The 19,231-nt window shown below is 41.3% G+C and overlaps 2 protein-coding genes across 4 annotated transcripts in view; both read right to left on the bottom strand.

Moving 5' to 3' along the window:
* LOC136446302 (mucin-4-like) overlaps window positions 1-14,741 on the bottom strand; it is a 118,544-nt gene extending 103,803 nt beyond the window's left edge. For all 3 annotated transcript variants that reach the window (XM_066444643.1, XM_066444645.1, XM_066444646.1), the window contains exons 1-4: window positions 9,156-14,741; window positions 3,621-3,797; window positions 2,284-2,403; window positions 1,820-1,966 (exon numbers count right to left, since the gene is read on the bottom strand). In XM_066444643.1, the coding sequence (XP_066300740.1) occupies window positions 1,820-1,966; window positions 2,284-2,403; window positions 3,621-3,797; window positions 9,156-14,700 (5,989 nt within the window). In that variant the 5' untranslated portion in view covers window positions 14,701-14,741. The remainder of the gene's footprint in view (window positions 1-1,819; window positions 1,967-2,283; window positions 2,404-3,620; window positions 3,798-9,155) is intronic.
* A 1,950-nt stretch (window positions 14,742-16,691) lies between these two features.
* Window positions 16,692-18,420, bottom strand: LOC136446391 (uncharacterized). Its single transcript, XM_066444741.1, has 3 exons — window positions 17,901-18,420; window positions 17,061-17,714; window positions 16,692-16,699 (listed from the first exon to the last, which is right to left on the bottom strand). Exons 1-3 carry the CDS (start codon window positions 18,418-18,420, stop codon window positions 16,692-16,694), a joined length of 1,182 nt encoding a protein of 393 aa, XP_066300838.1.
* Window positions 18,421-19,231: the final 811 nt, after the last annotated feature.

Genomic DNA, 19,231 nt, shown 5'->3' with positions numbered 1-19,231 from the left:
GGCAATTGTGGTCAACTAGGTTGAAGGCATCAGAAAAGTTGAGGAAAATGGCCCCACCAAATTTGCCTCATGTATGTTGTGATGCCAATCATCCACCATGTGCAGCACTGCAGTACAAGTTGAATTGTTTTTCCTATACGTGTGTTGATGATTGGACATTAGAGAGTTATTCTGAGACCTGTTTTCTGACGACATGCTCCATCATCTTAGTGGTAGCAGAGAGAAGACTGATTGGCCTACAATTTGAACCACAGAAGGATGCTACGTCGATGAAGATTAGACATCAAGGTAATAAGATACGCCAAAAAAGCAGTAAACAACTGGATATGATTTTGGAAACGGTCAGACGTTTCAAGTAGCATCCACTACTTTTCGTCAGTGACTGTGAGCAAGATTAGTCAAACAGCAGGTTTATAACCACGAACTATGAATTGATATGCAAATAAAGAGAAGACAAATTTTTGGCGTACAGAAGGATGCTGTCGCTGACTTTGGAATGGGTACGACCTTGGCTTTCTTCCATTCCCTTGGGTAGACTGAGGTAGTCATAGACAAGTTGATGATATAACAGCGAGGGGTAGAAACATGCTCTGCTGCAAGCCTCAGAAGTTTGTTATCCCTATTACCCTTCTGGCAGGGACAGGAGGAGTTTGTAGACTTCATCACTATCAACTTGCTTGAGTTCAATACTGCAGTCCTTATAACCAGCCATAATCTTCCTTTCAATCAAATGAAGCAAGATATTGTCAGTTTTTTATGCATTTCTTGCCACAAAGTATTGACTTTGTACAGGAAGAAGGTATTGAAATGCTCAGCAATGTCCTTTGCTTTTGTCGGGTAGATGCTGTCTTGTTCTACTACAACAGATGAGCGTTTAAAGTTTTCCACATTACTCTGGGGTCATTTTTGTTCTCTGCTAATTTTGCTTAATAGTATGCCTTCTTCTTCCTTTTTAAATTCACAGCTGCATTTCGGAGTCGTGCAGTTTCAGATCTCCTACAATAATTGTAAGTGGGTCAGGGAAATTTCCCCTTTACTGTTAATTGAACTTCCCTTTTACTGCTCCGACAAGTTTCCAAGGATGTGGTCATTATGAAATCAACTCAGTTGCTGGTAAAAATCTTCACAACACGTGAGATATAAGCCTGAATTCAATCAAGCCTCCTGTGACCGCTCGCCGCCCTGTAACCGGACAGAAATCCCCGGACAGCTGGAGTTTGCATTATACAGACTAATGAGATATTTCATTCTGCAGATGAGATGTTCCTTAAGTTTGCATTTCTGCCAAATTTCAACTCATGGCATACAAAAATGAACCTGCTATGATACAAAATGTGTTTCTTTCTCAACCTCCCTCGAAACAAAGGCTACCACATGTATTAGTACTATAGAGTAATAAATACAGTTAAATTTAACACTTTATTGTCCTACTAATTGGAACACTGAAATGTGTCTTTTTGAAAGAAAAAAAAGGCTGGATGCATTGTACATGTAGGGAGATGTATAAATAAATTGAATACAGAAAGATTTTAAAATATATTCTGAAAAGTCTCTTCTCTCTTTTGCATTGATTTCTTTTTGAAATTCCAGTGCTGGTCACACACAGCCACCACACCAGAAGCCCTACCGCTGATACCTGTACTGGGGAGGGTCGCTACATGCATAATGCAACAATATGAATGAATGGACATATCATGAAAATAACATCTCTTGTGCTTTTTCTTTCTTCATCCAAATCTGCACATTTTCACACAATTATTCTACTTGGAGGGAATCTTACAATCTCTAAATCTGGCCAGGAAGTAAAAGTAAACTGTACCTTTGCATGAAGTTCTCCCATCCCCAGTGTACCCTGTGTGACAGCGACATGTGAAGTTCCCGTGAGGAAAATTGATGCAAGTTGCTTCAGACACACAAGCTGATCTTCCGAAGCAATGATCCAGCCCAACTGAACACTCATTGATGTCTGAAAAAGTAATATAAGACGCAATGATTCCAATACACAGTCATGATGCACAGCTAACCATTGCAAGAAGGAGAACAATGGATGGTATTATTCAGATAGTGAGTGAGTGAGTGAGTGAGTGAGTGAGTGAGTGAGTGAGTGAGTGAGTGAGTGAGTGAGAGAGTGAGTGAGTGAGCTAATGCTCGTGGATTTATTACAATCTTTGCATCATGATATCATTTTCATGTGAGATAAGACTGAGCCATATTCTTAACGTGAAACAGTAATCATAAAATGTTATATCATAACATCACTCTATTTTTCCCCTTTGAACTCACCAAGGCAAAACTGAGCTCTGCCAATGTGATCATAGCCAGCCTCACAGTCACACCTCTGCACACCCACATCACTGACATAACAGACTCCAAATCCACACAGGCGGATGCAAGGCGTCTTGGCTAGGAAGAAGATTTCAAAATGTATTCCTAGCTGAGTTAGAGTATGAGAGTTGCTCAAATAGATGTGCCAACTTAGGAACATGCAACATCAGTGACAATAAATGGTATTATTGTAATGGTACTGTACCATTACAATAATACCATTTATTGTCACTGATGTTGCATGTTCCTAAGTTGGCACATCTATAAATGAGACAGTGAATATCATACAGTGCTATCAAGGGTTTGCCCTGGCATCAGTGTAAACTAATTCTAAAGCTAGGTGTTTCCATTCTAATTCTGTACAATGTGACCTCCAACCCTTGGCTGAAGATAGTTTCTGAGTGATGCAAAACAGTTGCTTGTTGCGTGAATCTGAAAAGTATTTAAGCTTGTCACACATGACATTATGGCAAACATTTCTTTGTAATTTGAATTTAACTATTGTGGTTAAACCCCTCTCGTGCATACATAGCTGCACAGATACAAACAAACAGCAGTGAAAAACATGCTGTCATGACAGTATATATATATACGCCCAAAATAAACAACTCAAGCAACTGGATACGATTTCGAAACATCCAGACGTTTCAGACAGCATCCGCGATCTTTCGTCAGTGATCTGGCAGAACCTGAGGTTTTATACCAGAACTTTGAATAGATTATGCTAAAGTGAAGACAATTTCAGATGGTTCAATAGAATAGTAAGTCAAGACATGTATGACTCAATTAGCTCATGTTGTTTTAGGAGCTAATGTTGCTCGTAGGGGTGGGGGTGGGGATGGTTGTTAGCGCGTTGTCCCAAGTGCCTGCATGAAAGTTCATATTCATGAGCAGGAAATCGTAACTCAAATCTATGGACACTTAGGGACATTTAGGGATAGCCAAGGAATTGGGTCATTAATTGGCGTAAAGCTCAGAGTGCATGGCCAAGGAAGTGTCTTAATCGCCATGAAGGACAAAGGAAGTGATTCAATCACCGTAACAGACATTTGACACCAATTTGTGGACAATTTCAAGTCCTTAGAAATGAGGAAGCAGTTGACCATAGGGGTCTTGGCATGGACCTTCCAGGAGAGGTCACAGTCGGGCTGTGACCAGGGCAGGCCCACTACTCCAATATAAAACTTAACAAAGGAGTTTGATTTCCGACTTCTTTGTGAACGATGCTGCATTGTCACGATAACACTCCCGGTAACTCATGATTAGAAACTCGATCTTGTCAACACAATGACTACCTTCACAGATGGGCAGTGTGCCCTCCCATTGTCCATCACTTCCACAGATGTGGCTTGTATCTCCACTGGTCAGCTCAAATCCTTCCTTACATGTGTAGGTTGCAGTAGAGCCAGTTGTTGTTCCTGTCAGAACTAAGTTTGCATGTGAGGCCTGTAGAGGGCAGCCACACTCAGCAGCTGGAGAGAAAGAAATTTTAAAGCATTTCATATGTTACGGGATGCATATAAAGCTATAGCAGTGAGCTTAAATTGCTTTTAAAAAATTCTCATTGTAAGGTTCCTGGATAAAATTTTAAAAAACTGTTTTTCAAAGAAGGCCCGTAAACTAATTTTCTAGATGACATTTATTTTTACATGACATTATAGAATCCCCACTGATGAAAGGTCTCTATGTAGTTATCGATTTGTTCATAATTATGCAGCGCTCAAAATACCACTTGCATGTGCCAGTCTGCGCAAATAAGATTTGAGCTGTGCACATAACGGCACTGAACCTTAATCCGACACTTTAACGACTATGTACCATTGTACGATAAATAAACGAATAATTCTAGCTAAATTTGGATCAAGGATAAGACCAGACTTGTTTGCTGTTATTGACGGGCATATTGTTTATTCCTCTTTTGATTGATACAGGTATAGATATGTAAGATCATGTAATATGACGAGAAGAAGAAAATGTTGACAATGTGACCACTACGCCTCCTCCCATGACCCACGTAACTACGTAAAAACGGTTAGTGATTTGACGACCTCGTAATTACAAAGTTCGATCTTCATGACCTTATGACTGTACGTTTTTGACATCAGTACTGGACCCGTATTGAAATGCAATCAACAGTTTTTGCATTACCCTGCTGAATCTTAATTGGCAAGCCAATACTCAAAAGTGTCGGATTAAGGTTGCGTCGGATTAAGGTTCAGTGCCGTTACATGTAATTTCAAAACTAGAGTTCCACAACCCCATACCTTCGCCGACTGATGTTAACCTTTTTGAAAGGCATATCATGAATGTTTACCATTTATTATGCAAATCATGACCTCATTTGCATAAACTATGTCAGTTGATCATCTTCTCTACCCAAATAACACATTAGGCAGGTCTTATCATAGCAAAGAAGGCTATTGTAGACTGTGTTGGTAGAGGTCATGTAAATGCCAACACAAAAATTGGACTTACCCAAACTGTATGACACCAGTCTTTGTCAAGGAATGAGCAATCCACCGCTGAGATGACGTCACGTTATGCAGATAAGACATGTGACTCATACGAAGTACATAAGACTGGTATTCCACTTAGACCAATTGTCAGTAACGTTAGTATTGGTTCTATTACCTATCCATGTGCCAAATTCCTTGCAGAAACCCCCTCCCCTTTAGTAGGTAACTCTCAACACCTTATCAACAATTTGCTGAATGTATCAAACATGAACATGTAGAGGAAGACTAGGAGCTTAATGTTCTTATGATGTAACAGATCTCTTTACCTCAGTCCCCGTAGACAAGGCAGCTGATATAGTTTTACAACGGTTAAAGGAGGACGACACCCTACCTCAACGTTCCAAATTTACTCCCCAACAGTTGGTGGACCTTTTGAAAGTTTGTTTGAACTGCACTAACTTTGTATATAATGGGACCTTTTGCCAGCAAATCCATGGTGCTGCATTTGGGATCACCTGAGTCTCCCCCATTGTATGCAATTTGTATCTAGAACACATGCAATTACACGTTGTTGATAACGTTAATAATTGCACAGCAATTACAGAATAATACATATAACGTTATATTGTATCCTATTCCTATTACAAGTTTGGTATGGGGGCTGCACTGACTTCCTGGAAGGTGGGTTTGCAGATTCGATGGGGTGGTCTACAGGGGTGGGCTAGTGGGGTGGGCTACCTCAGCATCTACCCTTTCTGGACCTCAAGGCTGTGCATGGGGTTTGGCCTCTTACGGAATTTCCTTGAAGAGGATCTGGGTCAAGCTGTGGGTGGGCTAGAGGGAAGGTAACAGCTGATCATATGGCAGGTGGGGGGGGGGGGTACATGTAGGTGCACCAAGACTGGTAGAAAAGCCATTTATCATAAACAAACATCTAAGTACTCAGTATACAATTAGGATTTTAGGGAAGAGGTACAAGGGGAAATAAACTGGAAGTTGCATAGGACAGCTAGGGAATGAGAGAGCCTTTGTTTGACAAAATTCAAAACATATGTCTCACATTTAGACTAGAATGTACCTGAATGCATGTGCTTGCATACAATGTACAATGTATTTGTGGTTATGTGTGTCAGTGTGCATGAGCGTGGGTTGGAATGTTTTAAGTGTGTGTGTTTGTACAATGTATAGTGTTGCTTTTGTTGCTCATTTCTTTTTTTGTAGCCACAATGCTACTGTCCTGTTGGCCTGACTGATATAAAGGAACAGGGAACATAGTCCTCCATGTTTAAAAATCTAAAACTGGGGATAACAAACTCCTGCACGATGTAAATGTATGCAGTATGCTCATTGCCCACCTCCACCCCCCACTGTAGCATCCCCAAAGCAATATGATCCTTCAGCAAAATAAAGCATTCTTTCCAGCCCTGTCCCACAGAGTGACCCATCTTTTCCTCAAGGAAATTCCATTCAATGCTAAACCCCCATGCACAGCCTTGAGGTCCAGAAAGGGTAGATGCTGAGGTAGCCCACCCCACTAGCCCACCCCTGTAGACCACCCCATCGAATCCGCAAACCCTTTGGAAGGTGGTGACAAGGAGCAATAAATTATCTGATTTACAGCTAATGCATATACAAAAATTGTACAATGCATTTGTACAGATTTTTCACCATTCTCACATGTACAAATGTCTTCTTTGCAGCATCTAGAATGCTTTTGCGATAAAACTGACAGTAGTTTGCGACATATTGTACTATTTTTGGTATGTTGACCGTCGCCAAAGGGTAAAAAAGAATATTGTCTTTTATTTCAAAATCAGGCGAAAATCAATGCGCGCGCTGATGTCATCCATAAGATTTACTTGGCAATGCCTTACCAAGTATGAAGACAATCCATAAAGGCATTCTCGTGTTATAGTGTTAACAGAAGGGCACACACACACACCTCCTCGGCGAAGGTAATTACAAACTGCACCAGTGCAAAGCTCCAACACGCCAAGGAGGTTTGAGTTTATATATGTAGCCATGAAACGTGAAAAGATAATAACTCTGAATAACAGAAAATAAAAGCCCAAATCTAACGTCAACGTTACATTCATATTTCTGAAACTGTTGATACAGTTTACAAAAAAAATTTCCACAAACCATGTGGTTGGATCGTCATCATAATCTTCTTCTTTCTTTGATGCCCACAATCATTGCAATGCCTATTCTCACATATTGGAAGTGCACTGCTGGCTTGTGTCAACGGTTGTGCATCGAACACTCCTACAAATAATCCATAATCCAACCTCGTAGTCTTATAAATCCATAGCCAGGGTCGGGCATCATACAAGCCGCAGCTAGCCTGGAATCCATAAGCCGCGGCATGATAAAAGAGTATCAGTGATTGGCAGAGGCACGTGACACAAAGTTACCGTTATCTCCTTTTCCTCACGTAAATTTTCACTCCGAATGAAGAATCGGTGCTCAAAAAAATACACATTCAGCAAGCAACATCTTATATTACTTGTGCACTTGTATTCGATCCATTTTTATGAGTTTGGCACACATTTTTGTGGCATTGACTAAAGAAATGTTGGCGCTCGGCTCGTGATACGCGCCGTTTTGAGTACTATTAAAGACATGGTCAATAGTACAGTAAAAATAGGTCAGATCAAGCATACAAATTTTTCTCCGTTATCGTGACAAGTTGACTAATCTCCACCATGCTTCAGAGTAATCAGACTTCTGTGAGAAACGAGATTTTTCAAGTCAAAGTTGACCTATTTTCCACTGGGTTTGCTATGGTTTCGCCATAGTTTTCAACCCCAAATACGCACTAGATGGGGGTTTCGCGGCACACGTTAGAGGGTTACAGGAGCGCTGTCTTGTCCGATATATGCCAAAGGGGCGAGTACGCCGGTCCCGGGATTCGAACTCACGCCGATCCCTATCCGCACGGACATCAAAGTTTTTGAGTTCAAGTCCTGGATGTGCTGTGGTCGTGGTTTGTGAGTGGTGGATAGCTATTGGGACAGGAAGGAAGTTGTGTAAGTTTGCCCCCCCCCCCCAAGCGGCTTGTATGGAATTACAGTGGGCATTTTTGTCTTAAACTTTGGAGGAGGGTAACTCAAGCACGGTTTGGTGGATTTTCATTGTTTTGGGCAGGTAGGAACCTTTGGTGATGATGAACACAATGTGATGCATTTTATGCAAATCAGGGCCTTATTTACACAATTAATGAGGAAAAGTTGAAAATGCCTTTCAATGTTTCATATTTTACGATGGGGACCTATATACGAGGACACCATATGGACATTGTGACTGGGCTGGAAGTTAGTTGAAGGTGATGAAACTTAAGTATTTAATCCAGGGCCTCATTTGCATAACTGATAAGGAAATACTAGCCTTCTTTGCCAATACAGTACTTCCATACTTTGACCTGACCACAACTTTACATGTTATTTGGGTAAGGATCATCAACTCATACAATATATGTAACCTCGTTTGCATGATCAATGTGAAACCTTTATAATACATCATTCGTGAAAGTTAACATAATTTGGCCAAGATATGGGGTCGACGGGTGGTTGAACTCTAGTTGTTGCTAGATTACAAATTGTATGAATCTCTCTTGTAGGCTGAAACAGTCAATAATTATCTTATTGTTAGAAAAAAAGAAATTTCCAAAAGCTGAGTAGATTCCCTACTTAGCTATAAGTGATTGAAGTATCTAGATATAGTTTTTCTTCTATTAGATGCAAGAGTAAGGTGCTCCGGTTAGCTAAAAAGTATTTATGCTAATTAGTTCAAACATTTTAAACGTGTGTACTTTGTACCAGGTACTAACTGAGACCTTGGAGCACCAGCCCCTAACATATGATATAGTTTAATCACAGTCTACTGACAGGAACTTGACCTGATCAAGCTGAAACAGAACCCACCCCTAGTTGTATTACATGTATCATACTGTTTGGGAGCTTTTACAATTTGTACTGACTATGTGTAGATTAGAGTAAAACATGATTCCAGTCTGAAACATCAGAAGACTAGTGTGGTAAGTTAACGCGCCTTGGATTTAAACTATCAATGAAGCATATGAAAAATCAAATACTGTTAAAGATAGTATTTTTTACCATATCAAATATGTCTTTTATGTATCACATGTTGCAATTTGTTTTCAGTAAATGGACATGTTTACACTAGGGGGTGTCGGGTGATCAGCTTATAATTTCTATAAATGTTAAGGATTAAAATTCACTCCTTGCACCCACGAATTGAACACCATAAACTTTGTAGATATTTCTGTCAAAGTTTGTGTGATCATTTCAGGTTAGCAATCTTTCTCATTTACTCATGTAACTATAAATGGATTTTGAAGAAAAAAAATCATACCGGTAGAAAACGTAGTTCCAGATCGTGCTGCAATTGACACTGTTGTTTCGTCACTTTGCCCAGCAGTTGTTATGTCTGTAGTTTCTACTGTAGTCGCCACAGTTGTCCCAGCAGTTAACAATTCTGTGGTTTCTAGTGTAGTTGCCTCAGTTGTCCCGACAGTTGTTATCTTTGCAGTTTCTACTGTAGTTGTGTCAGTTGTCCCAGGAGTTGTTGTTTCTGTAGTTTCCACTGTTGCTGCCTCACTTGTCCCAGCAGTTGTTATTCCTGTCGTTTCTTCGATAGCTGACTTAGTTGTCCCAGCAGTTGCTTTTTCTGTAGTTTCTACTGTAGTTGCATCCATTGTCCCGACAGATGTTATTTCTGTAGTTTCTACGGTAGATTCCTCAGTTGTCCCAGCTGTTGCTATTTCAGTGGTTTCTACTGTAGTTGTGTCAGTTGTCCCTGAAGCTGTTGTTTCTGTAGTTTCTACTGTTGCTGCCTCACTTGTCCCGGGAGTTGTTATCTTCTCAGTTTCTCGTGTAGTTGTGTCAGTTGTCCCAGGAGTTGTTGTTTCTGTAGTTTCTACTGTTGCTGCTTCACTTGTCCCAGCATTTGTTGTTTCTGTCGTTTCTTCGATAGCTGACTCAGTTGTCCCAGCAGTTGTTTTTTCTGTAGTTTCTACTGTAGTTGCATCCATTGTCCCGACTGATGTTATTTCTGTAGTTTCTACGGTATTTGCGTCAGTTGTCCGAGCAGTTGTTATTTCTGTAGTTTCGACTGTAGATTCCTCAGTTGTCCCAGCTCTTGCTATTTCAGTGGTTTCTACTGTAGTTGTGTCAGTTGTCCCTGAAGTTGTTGTTTCTGTAGTTTCTACTGTTGCTGCTTCACTTGTCCCAGCAGGTGTTGTTTCTGTTGTTTCTTCGATAGCTGACTCAGTTGTCCCAGCAGTTGTTATTTCTGTCGTTTCTTCGATAGCTGACTCAGTTGTCCCAGCAGTTGTTTTTTCTGTAGTTTCTACTATAGTTGTGTCACTTGTCCCTGAAGTTGTTGCTTCTGTAGTTTCTACTGTTGCTGCCTCACTTGTCCCAGCAGGTGTTGTTTCTGTCGTTTCTTCAATAGCTGACTCAGTTGTCCCAGGAGTTGTTATTTCTGTCGTTTCTTCGATAGCTGACTTAGTTGTCCCAGCAGTTGTCTTTTCTGTAGTTTCTACTGTAGTTGTGTCAGTTGTCCCTGAAGTTGTTGTTTCTGTAGTTTCTACTGTAGATTCCTCAGTTGTCCCAGTTGTTGCTATTTCAGTGGTTTCTACTGTAGTTGTGTCAGTTGTCCCTGAAGCTGTTGTTTCTGTAGTTTCTACTGTTGCTGCCTCACTTGTCCCGGCAGTTGTTATCTTCTCAGTTTCTCGTGTAGTTGTGTCAGTTGTCCCAGGAGTTGTTGTTTCTGTAGTTTCTACTGTTGCTGCTTCACTTGTCCCAGCAGTTGTTGTTTCTGTAGTTTCTTCGATAGCTGACTCAGTTGTCCCAGCAGTTGTTTTTTCTGTAGTTTCTACTGTAGTTGCATCCATTGTCCCGACAGATGTTATTTCTGTAATTTCTACGGTAGTTGCGTCAGTTTTCCGAGCAGTTGTTATTTCTGTAGTTTCTACTGTAGATTCCTCAGTTGTCCCAGCTGTTGCTATTTCAGTGGTTTCTACTGTAGTTGTGTCAGTTGTCCCTGAAGTTGTTGTTTCTGTAGTTTCTACTGTAGATGCCTCAGTTATCCCAGCAGTTTTTATTTCAGTAGTTCCTACTGTTGTTGCCCCAGTTGTCCCGGCAGTTGTTATGTTCTCAGTTTCTACTGTAGTTGTGTCAGTTGTTCCAGCAGTTGTTTTTTCTGTAGTTTCTACTGTTGCTGCCTCACTTGTCCCGACCGATGTTATTTCTGTAGTTTCTACGGTAGTTGCGTCAGTTGTCCGAGCAGTTGTTACTTCTGTAGTTTCTACTGTAGATTCCTCAGCTGTCCCAGCTGTTGCTGTTTCAGTGGCTTCTACTGTAGTTGTGTCAGTTGTCTCTGAAGTTGTTGTTTCTGTAGTCTCTACTGTTACTGCCTCAGTTGTCCCAGCAGTTGTTATTTCTGTAGTTTCTTCAATAGCTGACTCAGTTGTCCCAGGAGCTGTTATTTCTGTCGTTTCTTCGATGATAGCTGACTCAGTTGTCCCAGCAGTTGTTTTTTCTGTAGTTTCTACTGTAGTTGCATCCATTGTCCCGACAGATGTTATTTCTGTAGTTTCTACGGTATTTGCGTCAGTTGTCCGAGCAGTTGTTATTTCTGTCGTTTCTACTGTAGATTCCTCAGTTGTCCCTGGAGTTGTTATTTCTGTCGTTTCTTCGATAGCTGACTCAGTTGTCCCAGCAGTTGTTGTTTCTGTAGTTTCTACTGTTGCTGCCTCACTTGTCCCAGCAGGTGTTGTTTCTTCGATAGCTGACTCAGTTGTCCCAGCAGTTGTTTTTTCTGTAGTTTCTACTGTAGTTGTGTCAGTTGTCCCTGAAGTTGTTGCTTCTGTAGTTTCTACTGTTGCTGCCTCACTTGTCCCAGCAGTTGTTATTTCTGTCGTTTCTTCAATAGCTGACTCAGTTGTCCCAGGAGTTGTTATTTCTGTCGTGTCTTCGATAGCTGACTCAGTTGTCCCAGCAGTTGTTTTTTCTGTAGTTTCTACTGTAGTTGCATCCATTGTCCCGAAAGATGTTATTTCTGTAGTTTCTACGGTATTTGCGTCAGTTGTCCGAGCAGTTGTTATTTCTGTAGTTTCTACTGTAGATTCCTCAGTTGTCCCAGCAGTTGCTATTTCAGTGGTTTCTACTGTAGTTGTGTCAGTTGTCCCTGAAGTTGTTGTTTCTGTAGTTTCTACTGTTGCTGCCTCAGTTGTCCCATAAGTTGTTATTTCTGTCGTTTCTTCAATAGCTGACTCAGTTGTCCCAGCAGTTGTTTTTTCTGTAGTTTCTACTGTAGTTGTGTCAGTTGTCCCTGAAGTTGTTGTTTCTGTAGTTTCTACTGTTGCTGCCTCAGTTGTCCCAGCAGGTGTTGTTTCTGTCGTGTCTTCGATAGCTGACTCAGTTGTCCCAGCAGTTGTTTTTTCTGTAGTTTCTACTGTAGTTGCATCCATTGTCCCGACAGATGTTATTTCAGTAGTTTCTACGGCATTTGCGTCAGTTGTCCGAGCAGTTGTTATTTCTGTAGTTTCTACTGTAGATTCCTCAGTTGTCCGAGCAGTTGCTATTTCAGTGGTTTCTACTGTAGGTGTGTCAGTCGTCCCTGAAGTTGTTGTTTCTGTAGTTTCTACTGTTGCTGCCTCAGTTGTCCCAGCAGTTGTTATTTCTGTCGTTTCTTCAATAGCTGAGTCAGTTGTCCCAGCAGTTGTTTTTTCTGTAGTTTCTATTGTAGTTAACTCATTTGATCCAGCAGTTGTCATTTCTATACCGTCTACTGTAGTTGCCCCAGTTGTCCCGGAAGTTGTTATTTTTGAAGTTCCTACTGTAGATGCCTCAGTTGTCCCAGCAGTTAGTATGTCTGTAGTTTCTACTGTGGTTGCATCCATTGTCCCGAAAGATGTTATTTCTGTAGTTTCAACGGTAGTTGCGTCAGTTGTCCGAGCAGTTCTTATTTCTGTAGTTTCTACTGTAGATGCCTCAGTTGTCCCAGCAGTTAATATGTCTGTAGTTTCTTTTGTAGTTGCCTCCATTGTCCCGACAGATGTTATTTCTGTAGTTTCTACTGTAGTTGTGTCAGTTGTCTCAGAAGTTGTTGTTTCTGCAGTTTCTACTGTTGCTGCCTCACTTGTCCTACCAGTAATTGTTTCTGTCGTTTCTTCGATAGCTGACTCAGTTGTCCCAGCAGTTGTTTCTTCTGTAGTTTCTATTGCAGTTACCTCATTTGATCCAGCAGTTGACATGTCTGTGGTTTCTACCATAGTTCCCACAGTCACCTTAGTTGTTATTTCCATAGTTTCTACAGTAGATGCCTCAGTTGTCCCAGCAGTTGATATATCTGTTGTTTCCTCTGTAGTTGTCTCCATTGTCCCGACGGATGTTATTTCTGTAGTTTCTACGGTAGTTGCGTCGGTTCTCCGAGCAGTTGTTATTTTTGTAGTTTCTACTGTAGATGCCTCAGTTGTCCCAGCAGTTGATATGTCTGTAGTTTCTTTTGTAGTTACCTCCATTGTCCCGGCAGATGTTATTTCTGTAGTTTCCACTGTAGTTGCGTCAGTTGTCCGAGGAGCTGTTATGTCTGTAGTTTCTACGTTAGTTGCGTCAGTTGTCCGAGCAGTTGTTATGTCTGTAGTTTCTTTTGTAGTTGCCTCCATTGTCCCGACAGATGTTATTTCTTTAGTTTCTACGGTGGTTGCGGCAGTTGTCCCAGCAGTTGTTATGTCTGTAGTTTCTGTTGTAATTAACTCATTTGATCCAGCAGTTGTCATTTCTATACCTTCTACTGTAGTTGCCTTCATTGTCCCGGCCGTTGTTATTTTTGCAGTTTCTAATGTAGTTGTGTCAGTTGTCCCAGAAGTTGTTATTTCTGTAGTTTCTATTGTAGTTGCCCCAGTTGTCCCGGCAGTTGTTATTTCTGCAGTTTCTACTGTTGCCGCCTCACTTGTCCTACCAGTAATTGTTTCTGTCGTTTCTTCGATAGCTGACTCAGTTGTCCCAGCAGTTGTTTTTTCTGTAGTTTCTATTGCAGTTACCTCATTTGATCCAGCAGTTGACATGTCTGTGGTTTCTACCATAATTCCCACAGTCACTCCTATAGTTTCTACAGTAGATGCCTCAGTTGTCCCAGCAGATAATACGTCTGTAGTTTCTACGGTAGTTGCGTCAGTTGTCCGGGCAGTTCTTATTTCTGTAGTTTCTACTATAGTGGCGTCAGTTGTCTCAGAAGTGAATATGTCTGTTGTTTCTTTTGTAGTTGCCTCCATTGTCCCAACAGATGTTTTTTCTGTAGTTTCTACTGTAGATGCCTCAGTTGTCCCAGCAGTTGATTTATCTGTTGTTTCCTCTGTAGTTGCCTCCTTTGTCCCGACAGATGTTATTTCTGTAGTTTCAACGGTAGTTGCGTCGATTCTCCGAGCAGTTGTTATTTTTGTAGTTTCTACTGTAGATGCCTCAGTTGTCCCATCAGTTGATATGTCTGTAGTTTCTTTTGTAGTTACCTCCATTGTCCCGGCAGATGTTATTTCTGTAGTGTCTACGGTAGTTGCGTCAGTTGTCCGAGCAGTTGTTATTTTTGTAGTTTCTACGGTGGTTGCGTCAGTTGTCCGAGCAGTTGTTATTTCTGTAGTTTCTACTGTACTTGACACAGTGGGAGAATCAGATACCTCATCAGTTGAAATGTCTGTAGTTTCTTTTGTAGTTACCTCCATTGTCCCGGCAGTTGTTATGTCTGTAGTTTCTACGGTAGTTGCGTCAGTTGTCCGAGCAGTTGTTATTTCTGTAGTTTCTACGGTGGTTGCGTCAGTTGTCCGAGCAGTTGTTATTTCTGTAGTTTCTACTGTACTTGACACAGTGGGAGAATCAGATACCTCATCAGTTGTCATGTCTGTGGTTTCTACTGTACTTGCCACAGTGGGAGAATCAGTTGTCTCATCTATTGCAATTTCGGTGGTTTCTACTGTACTTGCCATAGTGGGAGAATCCGTTGTCTCATCTATTTCAAGTTCCGTGGTTTCTACTGTACTTGCCACAGTGGGAGAATCAGTTGTCTCATCTATTGCAATTTCTGTGGTTTCTACTGTACTTGCCACAGTGGGAAAATCAGTTGTCTCATCTATTGTCATTTCTGTGGTTTCTACTGTACTTGCCACAGTTGGAGAATCAGTTGTCTCATCTATTGCAATTTTTGTGGTTTCTACTGTACTTGCCACAGTGGGAGAATCAGTTGTCTCATCTATTGCAAGTTCTGTGGTTTCTACTGTACTTGCCACAGTGGGAGAATCAGATACCTCATCAGTTGTCATTTCTGTGGTTTCTACTGTACTTGTCACAGTTGGAGAATCTGTTGTCTCATCTATTGCAAGTTCTGTGGTTTCTACTGTACTTGCCACAGTGGGAGAATCAGTTGTCTCATCTATTGCAAGTTCTGTGGTTTCTACTGTACTTGCCACAGTGGGAGAATCAGTTGTCTCGTCCATTGCAAGTTCTGTGGTTTGTACTGTACTTGCCACAGTGGGAGAATCAGTTGTCTCATCTATTGCAATTTCTGTGGTTTCTACTGTACTTGCCACAGTGGGAGAATCAGATGTCTCATCTATTGCAATTTCTGTGGTTTCTACTGTACTTGCCACAGTGGGAGAATCAGTTGTCTCATCTATTGCAATTTCTGTGGTTTCTACTGTACTTGCCACAGTGGGAAAATCAGATACCTCATCAGTTGTCATTTCTGTGGTTTCTACTGTACTTGCCACAGTGGGAGAATCAGTTGTCTCATCTATTGCAATTTCTGTGGTTTCTACTGTACTTGTCACAGTGGGAGAATCAGTTGTCTCATCTATTGTCATTTCTGTGGTTTCTACTGTACTTGTCACAGTGGGAGAATCAGATACCTCATTAGTTGTCATTTCTGTGGTTTCTACTGTACTTGCCACAGTGGGAGAATCAGTTGTCTCATCCATTGCAAGTTCTGTGGTTTCTACTGTACTTGCCACAGTGGGAAAATCAGTTGTCTCATCAGTTGTCATTTCTATGGTTTCTACTGTACTTGCCACAGTGGGAGAATCAGTTGTCTCATCTATTGCAAGTTCTGTGGTTTCTTCTGTACTTGCCACAGTGGGAGAATCAGTTGTCGCATCTATTGCAATTTCTGTGATTTCTACTGTACTTGCCACAGTGGGAGAATCAGATACCTCATCAGTTGTCATTTCTGTGGTTTCTACTGTACTTGCCACAGTGGGAGAATCAGTTGTCTCATCCATTGCAAGTTCTGTGGTTTCTACTGTAATTGCCACAGTGGGAAAATCAGTTGTCTCATCAGTTGTCATTTCTGTGGTTTCTACTGTACTTGCCACAGTGGGAGAATCCGTTGTCTCATCCATTGCAAGTTCTGTGGTTTCTACTGTACTTGCCACAGTGGGCGAATCAGTTGTCTCATCTATTGCAATTTCTGTGGTTTCTACTGTACTTGCCACAGTGGGAGAATCAGATACCTCATCAGTTGTCATTTCTGTGGTTTCTACTGTACTTGCCACAGTTGGAGAATCAGTTGTCTCATCCATTGCAAGTTCTGTGGTTTCTACTGTACTTGCCACAGTGGGAAAATCAGTTGTCTCATCAGTTGTCATTTCTGTGGTTTCTACGGTACTTGCGACAATGGGAAAATCAGTTGTCTCATCTATTGCAATTTCTGTGGTTTCTACTGTACTTGCCACAGTGGGAGAATCAGATACCTCATCAGTTGTCATTTCTGTGGTTTCTACTGTACTTGCCACAGTGGGAGAATCAGTTGTCTCATCTATTGCAATTTCTGTGGTTTCTACTGTACTTGTCACAGTGGGAGAATCCGTTGTCTTATCTATTGCAAGTTCTGTGGTTTCTACTGTACTTGCCACAGTGGGAGAATCAGTTGTCTCATCAGTTGTCATTTCTGTGGTTTCTACTGTACTTGCCACAGTGGGAGAATCAGTTGTCTCATCAGTTGTCGTTTCTGTGGTTTCTACTGTACTTGCCACAGTGGGAGAATCAGATACCTCATCAGTTGTCATTTCTGTGGTTTCTACTGTACTTGCCACAGTGGGAGAATCAGTTGTCTCATCTATTGTCATTTCTGTGGTTTCTACTGTACTTGCCACAGTGGGAAAATCAGTTGTCTCATCTATTGTCATTTCTGTGGTTTCTACTGTACTTGCCACAGTGGGAGAATCAGTTGTCTCATCTATTGCAAGTTCTGTGGTTTCTACTGTACTTGCCACAGTGGGAGAATCAGTTGTCTCATCAGTTGTCATTTCTGTGGTTTCTACTGTACTTGTCACAGTTGGAGAATCTGTTGTCTCATCTATTGCAAGTTCTGTGGTTTCTACTGTACTTGCCACAGTGGGAGAATCTGTTGTCTCATCTTTTGCAATTTCTGTGGTTTCTACTGTACTTGCCACAGTGGGAGAATCAGTTGTCTCATCTATTGCAATTTCTGTGGTTTCTACTGTACTTGTCACATTGGGAGAATCCGTTGTCTCATCCATTGCAAGTTCTGTGGTTTCTACTGTACTTGCCACAGTGGGAGAATCAGTTGTCTCATCTATTGCAATTTCTGTGGTTTCTACTGTACTTGTCACAGTGGGAGAATCCGTTGTCTCATCCATTGCAAGTTCTGTGGTTTCTACTGTACTTGCCACAGTGGGAAGATCAGTTGTCTCGTTTATTGCAATTCTTGTGGTTTCTACTGTACTTGCCACAGTTGGAGAATCAGTTGTCTCCTCTATTGCAATTTTTGTGGTTTCTACTGTACTTGCCACAGTGGGAGAATCAGTTGTCTCATCTATTGCAAGTTCTGTTGTTTCTACTGTACTTGCCACAGTGGGAGAATCAGTTGTCTCATCAGTTGTCATTTCTGTGGTTTCTACTGTGCTTGCCACAGTGGGAGAATCAGATACCTCATCAGTTGTCATTTCTGTGGTTTCTACTGTACTTGCCACAGTGGGAAAATCAGTTGTCTCATCTATTGTCATTTCTGTGGTTTCTACTGTACTTGCCACAGTGGGAGAATCAGTTGTCTCATCTATTGCAAGTTCTGTGGTTTCTACTGTACTTGCCACAGTGGGAGAATCAGTTGTCTCATCAGTTGTCATTTCTGTGGTTTCTACTGTACTTGTCACAGTTGGAGAATCTGTTGTCTCATCTATTGCAAGTTCTGTGGTTTCTACTGTACTTGCCACAGTGGGAGAATCAGATACCTCATCAGTTGTCATTTCTGTGGTTTCTACTGTACTTGCCACAGTTGGAGAATCAGATACCTCATCAGTTGTCATTTCTGTGGTTTCTACTGTACTTGCCACAGTGGGAGAATCAGTTGTCTCATCTATTGCAAGTTCTGTGGTTTCTACTGTACTTGCCACAGTAGGAGAATCAGATACCTCATCAGTTGTCATTTCTGTGGTTTCTACTGTACTTGTCACAGTTGGAGAATCTGTTGTCTCATCTATTGCAAGTTCTGTGGTTTCTACTGTTCTTGCCACAGTGGGAAAATCAGATACCTCATCAGTTGTCATTTCTGTGGTTTCTACTGTACTTGCCACAGTGGGAGAATCAGATACCTCATCAGTTGTCATTTCTGTGGTTTCTACTGTACTTGCCACAGTGGGGGAATCAGTTGTCTCATCTATTGCAAGTTCTGTGGTTTCTACTGTACTTGCCACAGTAGGAGAATCAGATACCTCATCAGTTGTCATTTCTGTGGTTTCTACTGTACTTGCCACAGTGGGAAAATCAGTTGTCTCATCAGTTGTCATTTCTGTGGTTTCTACTGTACTTGCCACAGTGGGAGAATCAGTTGTCTCATCTATTGCAATTTCTGTGGTTTCTACTGTACTTGCCACAGTGGGAAAATCAGTTGTCTCATCAGTTGTCATTTCTGTGGTTTCTACTGTACTTGTCACAATTGGAGAATCTGTTGTCTCATCTATTGCAATTTCTGTGGTTTCTATTGTACTTGCCACAGTGGGAGAATCAGTTGTCTCATCTATTGAAATTTCTGTGGTTTCTACTGTACTTGCCACAGTGGGAGAATCAGTTGTCTCATCTATTGCAAGTTCTGTGGTTTCTACTGTACTTGCCACAGTGGGAGAATCAGTTGTCTCATCCATAGCAAGTTCTGTGGTTTCTACTGTACTTGCCACAGTGGGAAAATGAGTTGTCTCATCTATTGCAATTTCTGTGGTTTCTACTGTACTTGCCACAGTGGGAGAATCAGTTGTCTCATCAGTTGTCATTTCTGTGGTTTCTACTGTACTTGCCACAATGGGAAAATCAGTTGTCTCATCTCTTGCAATTTCTGTGGTTTCTACTGTACTTGCCACAGTGGGAGAATCAGTTGTCTCATATATCGCAAGTTCTGTGGTTTGTACTGTACTTGCCACAGAT

This window comes from Branchiostoma lanceolatum, chromosome 12 (assembly GCF_035083965.1).
Source record: "Branchiostoma lanceolatum isolate klBraLanc5 chromosome 12, klBraLanc5.hap2, whole genome shotgun sequence".
NCBI lineage: Eukaryota > Metazoa > Chordata > Leptocardii > Amphioxiformes > Branchiostomatidae > Branchiostoma > Branchiostoma lanceolatum.
Note: the sequence above shows the minus strand (reverse complement) of the source record. Positions and strands in the feature narration are given on the sequence as shown.

Excerpts from the sequence above, each read along its gene's own strand:
- LOC136446391 (XM_066444741.1), bottom strand. The coding sequence starts at position 18,420 with ATGACAACTGATGAGGTATCTGATTCTCCCACTGTGGCAAGTACAGTA. Across the intron at positions 17,715-17,900 it reads TGATTCTCCCACTGTGGCAA|TAGAAACCACAGAAATGACA; the intron begins GTACAGTAGAAA and ends TGGCAAGCACAG.